Genomic DNA, 15,507 nt, shown 5'->3' with positions numbered 1-15,507 from the left:
ATATTTCAGATTCTACTTTAACATAAATGCATGTCCTACTTGCTTATTTTGTCTTGAATATTATCAAGATGTGAACAATGAAACCTGATGCTTTTTACTTTCTGGTTCGCTGTCTAGGAGAATGCTTCAATCTCTTTGCCTCTTTAGACTGGTTGATGATGTTTTCTGCTCCTGGAGATCCCTTCTAGATGGCATCGATCTGAAATTAATGCTGGAAAAGGAGCGATCTTTGTTGGGTAATTTGTTAGAGATATTGGGAGAAAGTCCAAATTCTTCCCCCACTTCCAAGGCTCACACTTGGTGACAGATAAGCAGAAAGGAAATTTGCAGGCCCTTAAGAAACTATACAAGAGAAAACAAAACCTTAACGAATTATGTGTGGCAACAATCCAGATGCCTACAGAAAATCCTATAGTAAATGGGGTGGCACCATGGCTCAGTGGTTAGCGCTGCTGCCTCAGAGCACCAGGGACTTGGGTTCGATTCCAGCCTCTGTGTGGAGTTTTCATGTTCTCTTCGTGTCTGCGTGGGTTTGTTCCAGTTTCCTCTTGTAATCCAAAGATGTGCAGGTTAGATGAATTGGCCATACTAAATTGTCATTGTGTCTAGAGTAGGTACACCAGTCGGGGTAAATATAGAGTAATAGGATAGGAAAATGGGTCTGGGTTGGTTACTCTTCAGAGGGTTGGTGTGGACTTGTTGGGCCAAATGGCCCCAACACTGTTGGGATTCTATTCTATACAACAGTTCTGGAGCAGTCTAAACCGTGTCTCTTTTGAACAGAATTACTCAAATGGCAAAAGATAGATTGCATCCAAATTATATAAGGTCTTACACCCAGCATTCAGTATAACTTGAATTTGCACTGCACTTGCTGGGTCTAACTACTCTCACTCTCGTGTACATTTGTACAATTCCTTTGTGATGAGTCTTCTGTCTCATTGGAATGAGGTTACAATTTCTCTTTCTGTGTGCCCAGGATGAATCTTGGCAAATGAGTCTGCAGTGGCACCAGATAAAATCGCCAGTGGAATTTTCACCTTGTGTGGATTTTATTCAAGCTCTTCATTCCTCACCACTCATTTCATCCTTTGTTATCTGCAGCTCACTATTGTTTTCATCAGCATTTCTGGCTGATCTACCGGTGTATCCTCTGGAAGCTTGAGATTATTCAAACATTTGCTCCCTATGTCTAAACTTGCACCAAGTCTTGTTCACCTAGCTTTTCTGTGGCTTGCTGGCCCACATTGGCTCCAAGTCAAGCAATCATTTGATTTAATTTTTTTAAATTTATCCCTCCAAAATCTTGACTGTCCCTGTTTCTTTAATCTTCAGCCTCCAACCCTTCAAGGTATCTACACTCCTCTCATTCTGGCCTCTTGTTCATCCCGAATTATAATTGCTCCGTCTTTGGTGGCCATTTGGCCCCAAACTCTGATTTTGGTCCTACACCTCTTTGCCTTGTACCTTACTCTCCTCCTTTAGGACACTCTTAAAAATGACTTCTTTGATCAAGGTGTTGGTCATCTGACTTCATGTATCCTGATGTGGCTCAATGCCACGTTTTGCTTTCTGAAGGTCCCATGAATTGCCAAGGAGCATTACAGGTCATTCTGCTATAATGCACACTTCCTCAACACAAATTTGGTGTAATGTGATTGACGAATTGCGGACACTATTTGTAAAGTGCGAACCTTAAAACGTGTGTTGGCTGTCACGCAATTACATCACCAGCACTTCAAAGCGCTGTTTCTAAGGCATGATTTTTCTATAACGTGGGGTTGCACAAGAACACAACCATGACATTATAGAAAAATTGACTGTGTACTTATAATAGCAATGTCATAATGATTAAAACATTGTTGTTATTGGAGATAGATCCGGACACAAGTGGACTTGAAGACCGTATTCTGCACTACTCCAATTTCTGGAGCATTAAGCCAGCAGAATTTTCATCATCATTATGCTGTACTTTTTTTCCCACACGTTCACTGTGTCAAGCCAACATGGGGTATTGCAGAACAAAATGACAAACAAACAAATGTTTTAAAACAAGCAAGTGCCAACACCCGGCAGGAGTCCTAATCTGTGCCTGATGGCAGACAAACAGCGACAATAGCAGGCAGTCAGTCTTGCGAGCTAGAGCCTTGGCAGTGACTGATAGCTGGATATACGGCAGTCCCAATCCTCTCCTCACAGAGATGTATTGGCCAACAACAGCTTGAGGTTTTATGGGGGTGCTATAAAATACTCTGCTCACTTGCAACCATTGTTCTCTTTTTGCTGAACTGCACTTAACCATTTCCTCTTGATGGGGCTTTGCTGAAATAACTAAACCCAGTCAGTGTTAGTAACATTACGCACAATGTACAGCATTCGGATTTGATTTTTTTCAGACTCAATAACCTCATTTTCTGGCTTGAGATTTGACATTCTGATGCAGCGACGATAGAGAGCCGAGGGAGTGTTCGATGTGACATCTTTTAGATGTGACTTAAAGTCAAAACCCCATTTCCCCTCTCAAATGGATGCAAAAGATTGCAAGAGAATATTTTGAATAACAGGGAGAGCTCGTAAGATTGTAGGAGCAGAAATAGGCCATTCAGCCCATTGAGTCTACTCGAGCGTTCAATGAGATCATCACTGATCTGATAATCCTCAATGGCACTTTCCTGCCTGCCCCCTTTAACCCTTGATTCCCCTTCTGATGAAAAATCTATCTCAACCACCAAACCTCAACAGCCTTAACAAAAACAGAAATTGCTGGAAAAGCCCAGCAGGTCTGGCAGCATCTATGGAGACAAATCAGAGTTAACATTTTGTGTCAAAGAGACCCTTCCTCTACAGCCCTCTGCGTTAAAGAATTCCACAGATTCACAAGCCACAGAGAACAAATTCCTCCTCATCTCGGTTTTAAATCTGTGACCTCTCTTTCCGAGATTACACCTTCTGTTCCTAGATGTTTCCACAAGGGGACACGACTTTTCTACATTTACCCTGTCATATCCTCTAAGCACCTTACATTTTTCAATAAGATCACCTCTCATTCTTCTATGTTCCATTGAGTACAGGTCCAATCTAGTCAAACTCTTCTTATAAGACAGTCCCTGCTGTCAGCCTTGTGAAACTTCTTTGGACTGCCTCCAATGCCAGCAATTTCTTTCATTAGATATGGGGTCCTAAACTGTTCATAATGTTCCAGCTGTGATCTGACTCTAGAGTCCTGCTCTATCCATCAACCAACATCAATATCAAACAGATAATCAGGCCATTATCACATTGCTGTTTGTGAGACCTCACTGTGTGTAAATTGTTTGTCACAATTCTTCCATTCCTACTGTGACCGGACAATATTGGCTGGAATGCACATTTAGACATCTAGAGGTTGTAAAAGAAGTTGCATAAATGCAAAGTCTTTCATTTCTCTTCTAACCTGACAGATGGAACAAATGCTTTCTCTTCACAGTACTGCATTTCGAATTGAGTTTCTCCTTTGCAATAAAGCAGATGAAAATCTTCGCATGAACAAGCTCAAAAATTCTGATGAGTTCTGCAGTTCTGATGAACCGTCACAGACATGAAGCTCTCTCTTTACAGACTTGTTGATTATATCAATCATTTTCCATCTGCAGCCTATAGTCCAAAATGTGTATTTTACATTTTGGTTGTGAATACAATTCAGAGAGATAACTCAAATGTGAATTCTGCTGATTGGATTTATATGGAGAAAGTTCAGGAAGGAACATTTAAATCTGCTGTGCTTCGGCTTTATTCTTTTATGAGCTTTATAAAAATCGTTTTCCGCTCTTCACTCTATTTTGGTACCTCCAATTCTCACATCATCCCTGGTTAACAGCACAGTGGCTTGAATGTGGCTTTCCTAGGTTACCACATTACATTTGACAGAAACAAGGTGTCCAGCAGCGACTCTCCCAGCTACCTGCAAAGGGAATTCAAACTATTCCTTGCATCTGTCCAGGGTCATGCAGCATGGGAAATGTGTGGGTCCCATCACTGTTGCATAATATGCCAAAGCTCTGTGTGGCACCTTAACACATGATGTGGAAAAGAATGAAGGCCATTAGCTCCTCTGCTGATCACTGTATGTTTAAAGGTTTTGCTCAAACACTTGCCCATCACTAAGCTTTACAGCAGTTTTGACACACTGCTTGAGAAGACTCATTGCGATAGCAGCGGTCTTTCACTGCTTCATTGAAGATGTTCATTTATTTGGAAGGTTCAGATTTGCTGTTTGGAAAAGAAAGCAGATACAGAAGTTTTTTTAATGATATTATAAGTAAGGATTATAAGATCAAAATTTCAGGAGCTGAGGAAATTCCCTGCTAGTTTGTCAGGGATGCTGCAATCTGGGGAGCAAATTCAGCCTGCGTTGGGAATCCTAAACTTTGGTGCTTGTTTTCTCCTGATCAATTCAGCAATTTGAAGGGTGCACCCAGGCCACTCTGTGCAGATCCATCCTGCTGTTCTCTCAAAGTGCCTGCAAACACCATACCTGCAAGCAGAGGGTATTGCCTACACTACAGGTCTTGCGAGAAGTTGTCACAACCAGAAAAATGATTCCCATTTCCAAGGTCCCCCTTAACTCCTTTCACCACCTTGTCTTTGATCCTGATAGGGATATTTAGTGTCGGCCTCAGACAGTATCAAGATGACTGCATTTCCCAACACTTGGGGGCAGCACATAGGGTCTCTCTATAACTCTTCGGTCCAACCCGTCCATGCCGACCAGATGTCCCAACCCAATCTAGTCCCACCTACCAGCACCTGGCCCATATCCCTCCAAACCCTTCCTATTCATATACCCATCCAAATGCATTTTAAACGTTGCAATTGTACTTGCCTCCACCACTTCCTCTGGCAGCTCATTCCATACACATACCACCCTCTGCATGAAAAGGTTGCCTCTTACGTCTCTTTTATATCTTTCCCCTCTCACCCTAAACCTATGCCCTCTAGTTCTGGATTCCCCGATCCCAGGGAAAAGACTTTGTCTATTTATCCTATCCATGCCCTTCATAATTTTGTAACCCTCTATAAGGTCACCCCTCAGCCTCCGGCACTCCAGGGAAAACAGCCGCAGCCTGTTCAGCCTCTCCCTATAGCTCAAATCCTCCAACCCTGGCAACATCTTTGTAAATCTTTTTTGAACCCTTTCAAGTTTCACAACATCTTTCCAATAGGAATTGCACACAATATCCCAACAGTGGCCTAACCAATGTCCTGTAAATCTGCAACATGACCTCCCAACTCCTGTACTCAATACTCTGATCAATAAAGGAATGCATACCAAATGCCTTCTTCACTATCCTATCTACCTGTGACTCCACTTTCAAGGAGCTATGAACCTGCGCTCCAAGGTCTCTTTGTTCAGCAACACTCCCTAGGACCTTATCATTAAGTGTATAAGTCCTATTATCATGATCCCATCCTCAAACTCTGTGACAGATGTGTGTGTGTGTGTATATGCATATGTATGTGTGTTTGTATGTGCATCTGCTTTGGTTGTGTGTATGCTGGTTCACGTTTGTGTGTGTGTGTGTGCATTTGCATTTGCTTGTGTGTATGTGTATGCACGTTTTTGTGTGGGTCTGTGTGTATGTGTACATGTCTGTGTATGTGTGTCTATCTGTATATATATGTTTGTCTGTATCTGTGTGTGTGTCTGCATATGTTTGTGTATGTGTGTGTGTGTGTCTGCATGTGTTTATATGTGGGGAGTGCGACAGAATCTTCTGTTGCAGATGGTGTGTTTAGATTTGGGAAGGGAATTTAATGTGACTGGATGGCAACATGTCTGAAAGTTGCTGCCTTCTGTTTGGGGATTTCCATGGTCGACTTCCTCACCTCAACACCAAATGAGGCTATTATGTGTCCATTTAATGATGGTGACAGTCACCCTGTACTCTTGCTAATGACAGTCCCTCTCCCTATGACCTCCAACCTGCAAAGGCCCTCTCATTTTCCTTACCTGCATTGGGTTGACCGCTGGGCCTTGGGTGGGTGTCCTTTCAGCAGCGACCATGACCTCCCTTGAGGTGCTGATGAGTACAAGGGTTTTCGTCCTCTGATTGGCTCTCAGTCCGGATGAGCTCCACCCTTAGGCACTTGATTACAGGGGAAGGCCCTCTGTCTCCCTTGCCAATGCCTGATTGGCTTATGGTTTGGTTGTAAGTGATGTGCCTCCACTTCATCTCATGAAGGGGTAGCAATTTGAAAGCTTGTCATTTCAAATAAACCTGTTGGACTATAACCATATCATTTTTGAGCTTAGAGTCACAGAGATGTACAGTATGGAAACAGACCCTTCAGTCCATCCCGTCCATGCTGACCAGATATCCCAACGCAAACTAGTTCCACCTGTCAGCACCCGGCCCATATCCCTCCAAACCCTTCCTATTCATATACCCATCCAATTGCCTCTTAAATGTTGCAATGGTACCAGCCTCCACCACATCCTCTGGCAGCTCATTCCAAACATGTACCACCTTCTGCGTGAAAAAGTTGCCCCTTAGGTTTCTTTTATATCTTTCCCATCTCACCCTAAACCTACGCCCTCTAGTTCTGGACTCCCCGATCCCAGGGAAAAGACTTTGTCTATTTATCCTATCCATGCCCCTCATAATTTTGTAAACCACTTATAAGGTCACCCCTCAGTCTCCGATGCTTCAGGGAAACCAGCCCCAGCCTGTTCAGCCTCTCCCTATAGCTCAAATCCTCCAACCCTGGCAACATCCTTGTAAATCTTTTCTGAACTCTTTCAAGTTTCACAACATCTTTCCGATAGGAAGGAGACCAGAATTGCACGCAATATTCCAACAGTGGCCTAACCAATGTACTGAACAGCTGCAACATGACCTCCCAACTCCTATACTCAATACTCTGACCAATAAAGGAAAGCATACCAAACACCTTCTTCACTATCCTATCTACCTGCGACTCCACTTTCAAGGAGCTATGAACCTGCACTCCAAGGTCTCTTTGTTCAGCAACACTCCCTAGGACTTTACCATTAAGCGTATAAGTCCTGCTAAGATTTGTGTTCCCAATGCAGCACCTCACATTTATCTAAATTAAACTCAATCTGCCACCTCTCAGCCCATTGGTCCATCTGATCAAGATCCCTTTGTAATCTGAGGTAATCCTCTTCTCTGTCCACCATACCTCCAATTTTAGTGTCACCTGCAAACTTACTAACTGTACCTCTTATACTCACATCCAAATCATTTATGTAAATGACAAAAAGTAGAGGGCCCAGCACCGATCCTTGTGGCAGTCCACTGGTCACAGGCCTCTGAGTCAGTTCTGTATCCAAATGGCTAATTCTCCCTGTATTCCGTGCTTGATGTCATATGGCTGACTATATTACTATTACCAGTTGACAAAATCTACAAGATTAATTGTTACTGTGTTGCACTCATTACTTTATTCACAGAAGGGATTTCTTCCTTCACAAGGTTAAACACCTCACGATAAATAAATGAGATAGTTAACTGGTCCCTAACACATTTCCTTCTTAAGTGGTTGTCATAAAACACACAAGTAAAGCGTAGTGGTCTCTAATCCATCCCAAGAAAATCTGTGTCCAACTCTAGCCCTCACTGTATCCTCTTTGCAAATAATAAAGCCCGACCCTATAGGCTTGAACCTCGTAACAGTTGGTAAGTTGCAGGTAGCCAATGAGATGCAGCACCTTCAGTAAAGGGAAGCAAAATGGAAGGCCAAAGAAAAACATTTATTTTCTACACAACTGTTGAAATGCTTCCTGAAGTGCATCAATCTGTCAGGTGAGAATGCCTAGGAAAACCCATGAGGTCAGCACAGCTGAGAGGAGAGAAATGGTGGCTCAGTGGTTAGCACTACTGCCTCACTGCCAGGGACGCAGGTTCAATCCCAGCCTTGGGTGACTGTCTGCGTGGCGTTTGCACGTTTTCCCCGTTATCTGTGTGGGTTTCCTCCAGGTACTCCAGTTTCCTCTCACAATCCAAAGATACGCGGGTTAGTATAATTGACAATAGAGTTTGGGGATGTGTAGGTTAGGTGCATTAGTCAGTGGTAAGTGTAGAGGAATGGGTTTGGGTGGGATACTCTTCGGAGGGTTGGTGTGAACTTGCTGGGCTGAAGGGCCTGTTTCCACACTGTAGAGATTCTATTTAAAAAATGTCAGTACACAACTGGCCAGTAATATACACAGGATAGCATTAAACACAGCAATGTCCCTCTATCCTGTGGAGCAACACATCTAACTCTTGAAAATTCTCAGGAGAGAGTGAAGATGAAATTGGTCTCTGGGAGCAGCACAAACTAATGGTGGCCCAACCTGCATCCCATCTGATTTAAGCAAGTAATTCCACTTCATGTCATCAGGGAGTCCTAAATAACATGAACATTGCTCAATTGAAAACAACAGTCAGAAGTGTGATAGAATGTTCTTTACCTGCCTCTGTGGTTCCAACTACATAAATGTACCATGTAGCTCTTAAAAAAAGTTCACCTTTCCAATTCTTGAAACAATTTTATCAGAGTAGCCCATACATCTGTTTTCCATACTGGGAACATAAAGTTTCTCCAGTGTTTTCTCTGAACTCAGTAAGTAACTTTGCCACTTAGTAAGCTAGGTACTCAACATAAGGAGAGCTTCCCCCCATTAAGGCAGAGTTTGCTGAGTAATGTAATATAGTTAAAAATCACAACACCAGATTATAGTCCAACAGGTTTAACTGGAAGCACACTAGCTTTCGGAGCGACGCTCCTTCATCAGGTGATCGTGGAGGGCTCGATCGTAACACAGAATTTATAGCAAAAATTTGCAGTGTGATGTAACTGAAATTATACATTGAAAATTGATTGTCTGTTAAGTCTTTCATCTGTTAGAATACAGTGATAGTTTCATTTCTTTCATGTGTAAATCACAAAACCTTTTCTTTAAAATTGCATTCTCAGGTTAGTTACGACAACGGATGAATGGGTACCGCACAACAATCAACAGACAGGAGGGTTCCCTCCCAGTTGAGGAACACTTCTGTGGTCCAGGACATTCAGCCTCGGACCTTCGGGTGACCATCCTCCAAGGTGGACTTCAGGACAGGCAGCAGAGGAAAGTGGCCGAGCAGAGGCTGATAGCTAAGAGGGCCTCAACCGGGACCTTGGGTTCATGTCACATTACAGGTGATCACCATTGCACTACACACACACACTCTCACATACACACTGACACAGGTACACACAGACGCGCACACAGACACCCATACATACCCTTATAGACACACAAACACCCCCACACTCACACATGCACCCTCTCACAGACTTAAGACACTCTGCACTCACAACACACACACACACACACACACTCACAACCTCCACCCCAGACACACACACACACACACACACACACACAGACAAAGACCCACATGCACACATATATTTTGTGGGGTGAATTTGTACTTGCAGAGTCACATTGTACTTTGCTCAAAAACTGCATACATTCATGTAGAACTCTGAGCTCAAAAACTGCATGAATTTATGTAAAACTCTGTTATCTCACTTTTTAGATTAGAATCAGTCTTAACATCAGGTCATAGACAGAGAACACAGAGGGCTAGCACCTTCAACATATTGTCGAGCTATCACTATTGTTAACAACTAACCCGAGAATGCAACTTTAAAAAAAGGGTTTTGTGATTTACACATGAAAGAAGTGAAACTAACACTGTATTCTAACAGATGAAAGGCTTAACAGACAATCAATTTTTCAATGTATAATTTCAGTTACATCACACTGCAAATTTTTGCTATAAATTCTGTGTTACGATCGAGTCCTCCACTATCACCTGATGAAGGAGCGTCGCTCCAAAAGCTAGTGTGCTTCCAATTAAACCTGTTGGACTATAACCTGGTGTTGTGTGATTTTTAACTTTGTACACCCCACTCCAACACCAGCATCTCCAAATAATGTAATATAGTGAGTGTGAAAGTTACAGATCCAGCAATGACTTTCGAGCTGAATGGAGAGGGCTTGATGGATAAACGTCCTTTGGCTTTGTGGTCTTAGGATTCTCTGATGCTGTTGGCGTTGCATCAGTGAAGTTGGGATTCTCTTGGACTATAATTATTCTTCTGGATTAGTGGTGCTGGAAGAGCACAGCAGTTCAGGCAGCATCCGAGAAGCAGTAAAATCGCTGCAGTCATTGTTTTTACCTAGAATTATACTTCATCAAGTTAAGGCTGTGCATTCTATGTAACAGCTCGCACTCTTGTTCAAGGCAGGATTGCTCCTGTATGTTTACATACAGGAGATGGGTGGTGGTCTGTTGCAAGAGATTAGGGTATAAACAGTGCTCTTCCAAATGGCTTTGTGATTGCAGCTGGAATAGCGGAGGAGAACCGAGTGATGGATGATACCTACGCTGAAAGTGGAAAAGCTTTCTGGTGAGACAACAATTTTCAATGAGAAAGGAAATTGGGCAGGGTGTGAAAGGTAAATAGTCTATTTGTCATCAGCCTATTTGCACTGCAGTTATTGATAGATTTCACCACCAATCCCCTTTCCCTTGCTATAAGGCAAACAGTCCCTGCACAAGAATTTTCAATACAATACAAAGCAAAATACAACATAGGTAGGATCTTTCCATTGGCTTCATTAGCTTTATGGTTAAAGCTGGTTTATTGAAGGCTGCTTGGGAAATAATTGCCTGTGTCCTGAATACACTTTGCCAATTGTGTTTGCGCTAGTAGCCTGAGGGTTTAATGAGATGAATTACTTATTACACATAATTGACCAGAAAATGTACAAGTTCTTTGCCCTCAGTCATTATTGACTCATCTGTTGATTTAAGTCTGTTTTATTCAAGCAGTTATAGAGTTATTGAGCAGCTTCAGCTTGCGTCTGCATTTAAAGCGATACTTCATGAGGAGCAACATATAAGTTTAGGCAATTCATTTCACTCGGTCTAGGAAATACACAGGCTGTAAAGGAACCTGGATACATGCTCTACAGTAGCTCAGCTGCATGGATTCAGAGTCTTACTGATATCCTCTCTTTCACCAACAAAACAATGAGAAATACGATATATACATGTTAAGAGTTTTCAATGTTATTGGTGTTCAGTTTATTGGGATGAGGGGAATATTTAAAATGAGGGCATGGTATTTTGGAAGACTATAATCTCTCAGTCTGGTAAATTGTGTTAAATGAAGAATAACTGGAGTTCAAGACAGTTTTTCTTTGAATATCTTAACCTCCTTGAGATATTAGGACAAAATTAGTCCAGATTACATATTCAAGTCTGTTAAAAATCATAAATCATAAATCATAAGATCTACTTGATAGATCTTTTAATTTATATAACTTACACCTACATAGTTTTTTTTCAAAATCACAGAGAAAACATTGCCTTGGCTCAGGGGAAATGGGAGAAGATATCTTAGCACCTCAACAATTGTGGGTAAAGACTCACTGCCTCAATTCACTGTCACTGTAGGGGCTTCATAGACCGGAAGTGGTTTTCTTTAAGTGTTGGAAGTTGAGAAGTGTTTCACATGCAATCCACTTTCCTTTAATGTAGAAATCAAGAGCCTGGTCTTCCTGGAGTGAGTGAAATGAGGGAATTTTCTTTACTTGAAAGCATTGTGGAAATTTGTTGTCTCGCCTCCAAAGTTGAGATGATTGGATCAAGACTGGAGCTAATAGAATTTTGATAGGTAAGAAGAGCAAGGGTACATGGGTAAATCAAACTGAAGTAGAGATTGGGGTCATAATTGGATTGCAAGGCAGAACAAGGGGGTGAATAGTCCACAATTGTTTGCTATAATCCTAAATATTCCCGGGTCCCTATTGAATGCAGTTCTGGTCTCCTTCCTGTCAGAAAGACGTTGTGAAACTTGAAAGAGTTCAGAAAAGGATGTTGCCAGGGTTGCAGGATTTGAGCTATAGGGAGAGACTGAACAGGCTGGGGCTGTTTTCCCTGGAGAGTCGGAGGCTGAGGGATGACCTTATAGAGATTTACAACATTGTGAGGGGCATGATAGGATAAATAGACAAAGTCTTTTCCCTGGGGTCAGGGAGCCCAGAACTAGAGAGCGTAGGTTTAGGGTGAGAGGGGAAAGATATAAAAGAGACGTAAGCGGCAACCTTTTCACACAGAAGGTGGTACACATATGGAATGAGCTGCCAGAGAAAGTGGTGGAGGCTGGTTCAATTGCAACATTTAAAAGGCATTTGGACGGGTATATGAATAGGAAGGGTTTGGAGGGATATGGGCTGGGTCCTGGCAGGTGGGACGAGATTGGGTTGGGATATCTGGTCGGCATGGATGGGTTGGACCGAAGGATCTGTTTCCAGGCTGTACATTTCTGTGACTCTATGACCGTAGTGCTACTAGGTAGCAGTTTTAACCACTAAGCCACTGTGCTGCCAGAAGCATTTTGTTTGTGAAGAGTTCCTTGGTGTTGCATTGGTGCAGGGGTGCTGTTCAGTGACCTGCAAGGAATTCTGGGGCTGATCCTGCCCTGGTCTCTCCTCTCCCTGCCCCCAGCCAGTGTTTTCTCTACAACCCATCCTCCACCCATCCACTGTAGCTTATCCCATGGTGGTTTCCCTGTGTATTGTCAGTGTTACCCACACCTCTTATGAATTCCAGTCCCCACCTGCCAGCTCATTTCCATTCAACTTCAGGCAGGGGTCAGTTGAACTTTCATTATAACTGTCTGTCCTCAGGCAACTGCTGAGGAACTGGAAACTAATTTTAAAGTCTAGTTTAATTTTTTAAAAAAGAACATTGTCCAAAAAGCTGCATTAGTCTTTAATGATCCAATATTTCCCAATGCTTATATCAATGATTTTGTATATACTACAGACAAAATTAGGTCATAGATATAATATTTATGAATTCTAATTTAGTAATCAGTATTAATTACTGGTTTTAACAGCATTATTACTGTTAATAATAATCATTTTAATGATTTTTTAACCTCAGAAAGTAACCATTCAATAATGGTTTGTATACTTACATGATCGTTTCATTGAGATTAAAACTGCAAAATCTGCATTGCAACTTTTATTTTTTGCAGAGAATGACGCTTTCATTAATTAACCAGGCTACTGCAAAAACAGATACATTCAAATATGCTCAGCACCTCCCAATTACTTCCCATCATTTCTCTCCCGCCCACCAATCTGTGTAAACGAAGGTTACCTAAGGTCGGCCAAGAATTTGGTACGAAATGGCCAAGGTCTGCCAAGAGCTGGCAGGCAATTCTCACCTGTGGTAAATGAGGACATTTATTCCTGCCAGGGACTTGACAAGGCTTCCCACTGGGTACAGGCTGGATGTTAAAGAGAGTCTGAAGAGCAGCCTGTGCAGTTTGGACTTTGGCCAGCTTCTTGCTGCGTCCCGAGCCTTCAAACATTCTCCCATCCACCCTGACTGCCATCACAAAGCTCTTGACACGCTTCTCCACAGTCTCCGAGATGCACACGTACCTCAGCCCCGGACGCAGCTCATTTAACATCTCGACTGGATTCTTCCTGCTCGCTGCTGGGAACGGAACCTTGTGCTTGTTTTGTTTGGCTTGGACCATTAAATCCAACGTGTGGCAGAGTAATCGCCCGTGTCTGCAGCCGCTGTAGAGCAATTCGTTTTCAGCAGGGCTGCAGCCATCACTCTGAGCCGAGGGCTCAAACTCTTTAAACAGTGTGTTGGGGAAGTCGGCCTGGTCAGATGTGAAATCCGTGCTGGGGTTGACACAGTTCCCCAGGGTGAAGTGAGCCTGGGAGGCGTTCGGGAACTGCACGAAAGACTGCAGGGCCATCTCGGCGGCCCGCATCTTTGCTTTCTTTTTGGTGGGTCCCGTGCCTTCGAAGAGCAAGCCATTCACCTCGACGGCAATGGCAAAAATGGGCGCATGTACAGGCCCAGTCTGGGAGACCATCTTGTACTGTAAGCCCGGCTTTAGCTCATTCAGCTGCACTAAGGCATTCTTTGGTGTGACTGACCAGGAGAGTTTCTTGCACTTCAGCTGCACCTTGGGGTGCATGTGCCCGTTATTCCCTTCCTCCAGGGGTCTTTTCCTTTTCAGGCCAGGCGCTCCACCTGCAGTCACATCCGAACAGCGGAAGACCTGGCGGTCACCAGGGTGATCCTCCAGAGATAAATTCCCGACGTTGCGGTTCTCCTTGACCTCTGCACTACTGGTGCCTGTTAAAACACAAGGAGATGGTACAGTTACTGAGACGTCAACACCTTCATCGCAACCTCCTTTTTTAACTTTACCCCCACCATACTCCTTCCATTTCTGGTGAAATTATATCTTGTCTTATGGCTTTACAGTTTCTCTCAGATGTCAAATTCTTTGACATAAGTACATAGCTCTCCAATATTCTCCTCAGTTCAGTGCAGCTGAGAACCGCAAAGTCAAAGATTGCATGACACCAAGATATAGTCCATCAGATTTATTTAAAATCACAAGCTTTTGGAGTGCCGCTCCTTGTTCTGAAGAAGGGTCACTGAACCCGAAACCTTAACTCTGATTTCACTCCACAGATGCTGCCAGACCTCATAAAGTCATAGAGATGTGCAGCTTGGAATCAGACCCTTCGGTCCAACCTGTCCCTGCCGATCAGATATCCCAACTCAATCTAGTCCCACCTGCCAGCACGCGGCCCATATCCCTCCAAACCCTTCCTATTCATGTTCTGGATGAGTGGTGCTGGAAGAGCACAGCAGTTCAGGCAGCATCCAACGAGCAGCAAAATCGACAGTTCAGGCAAAAGCCCTTCATCAGGAAGGGCTGTTGCCTGAACTGTCGATTTTGCTGTACGTTGGATGCTGCCTGAACTGCTGTGCTCTTCCAGCACCACTGATCCAGAATCTGGTTTCCATCATCTGCAGTCATTGATTTTACCTTCCTATTCATATATCCATCCAAATACCTTTTAAATGTTGCAATTGTACCTGGCTCCACTACTTCCTCTGGCAGCTCATTCCATACACGTATCACCCTCTGCGTGAAAATATTGCCCCTTAAGTCTCTTTTATACCTTTCCCCTCTCACCCTAAACCTATGCCCTCGAGTTCTGGACTCCCTGATCCCAGGGAAAAGACTTTGTCTATTTATCGTATCCATGCCCCTCATAATTTTGTAAACCTCTATAAAGTCACCCCTCAGTCTCCGACGCTCCAGGGAAAACAGTCCCAGCCTGTTCAGCCTCTCCTTATAGCTCCAATCCTCCAACCCTGGCAACATCCTTATAAATCTTTTCTGAACCCTTTCAAGTTTCACAACATCTTTCCGATAGGAAGGAGACCAGAACTGCACACAATATTCCAACAGTGGCCTAACCAATGACTTGTACAGCCACAACATAACTTTGCAGTGCCTGTACTCAATAGTCTGACCAGTAAAAGAAAGCATACCAAACGCCTTCTTCACTATCTGATCTACTTACGACTCCACTTTCAAGGAGCTATGAACCTGCACTCCAAGGTCTCT

At 43.2% G+C, this 15,507-nt stretch overlaps 1 protein-coding gene across 1 annotated transcript in view; it reads right to left on the bottom strand.

Moving 5' to 3' along the window:
* The window catches only part of adarb2 (adenosine deaminase RNA specific B2 (inactive)), a 496,547-nt gene that overhangs the window by 314,671 nt on the left and 166,369 nt on the right, over positions 1-15,507 (bottom strand). Inside the window, exon 4 of the mRNA XM_060825723.1 lies at positions 13,279-14,213. Coding sequence (XP_060681706.1) covers positions 13,279-14,213 — 935 coding nt within the window. The remainder of the gene's footprint in view (positions 1-13,278; positions 14,214-15,507) is intronic.

This window comes from Hemiscyllium ocellatum, chromosome 5, assembly GCF_020745735.1.
Source record: "Hemiscyllium ocellatum isolate sHemOce1 chromosome 5, sHemOce1.pat.X.cur, whole genome shotgun sequence".
Lineage (NCBI taxonomy): Eukaryota > Metazoa > Chordata > Chondrichthyes > Orectolobiformes > Hemiscylliidae > Hemiscyllium > Hemiscyllium ocellatum.
The sequence above is the reverse complement of the archived record's forward strand: the minus strand, read 5'-3'. Positions and strand labels throughout refer to the sequence as shown.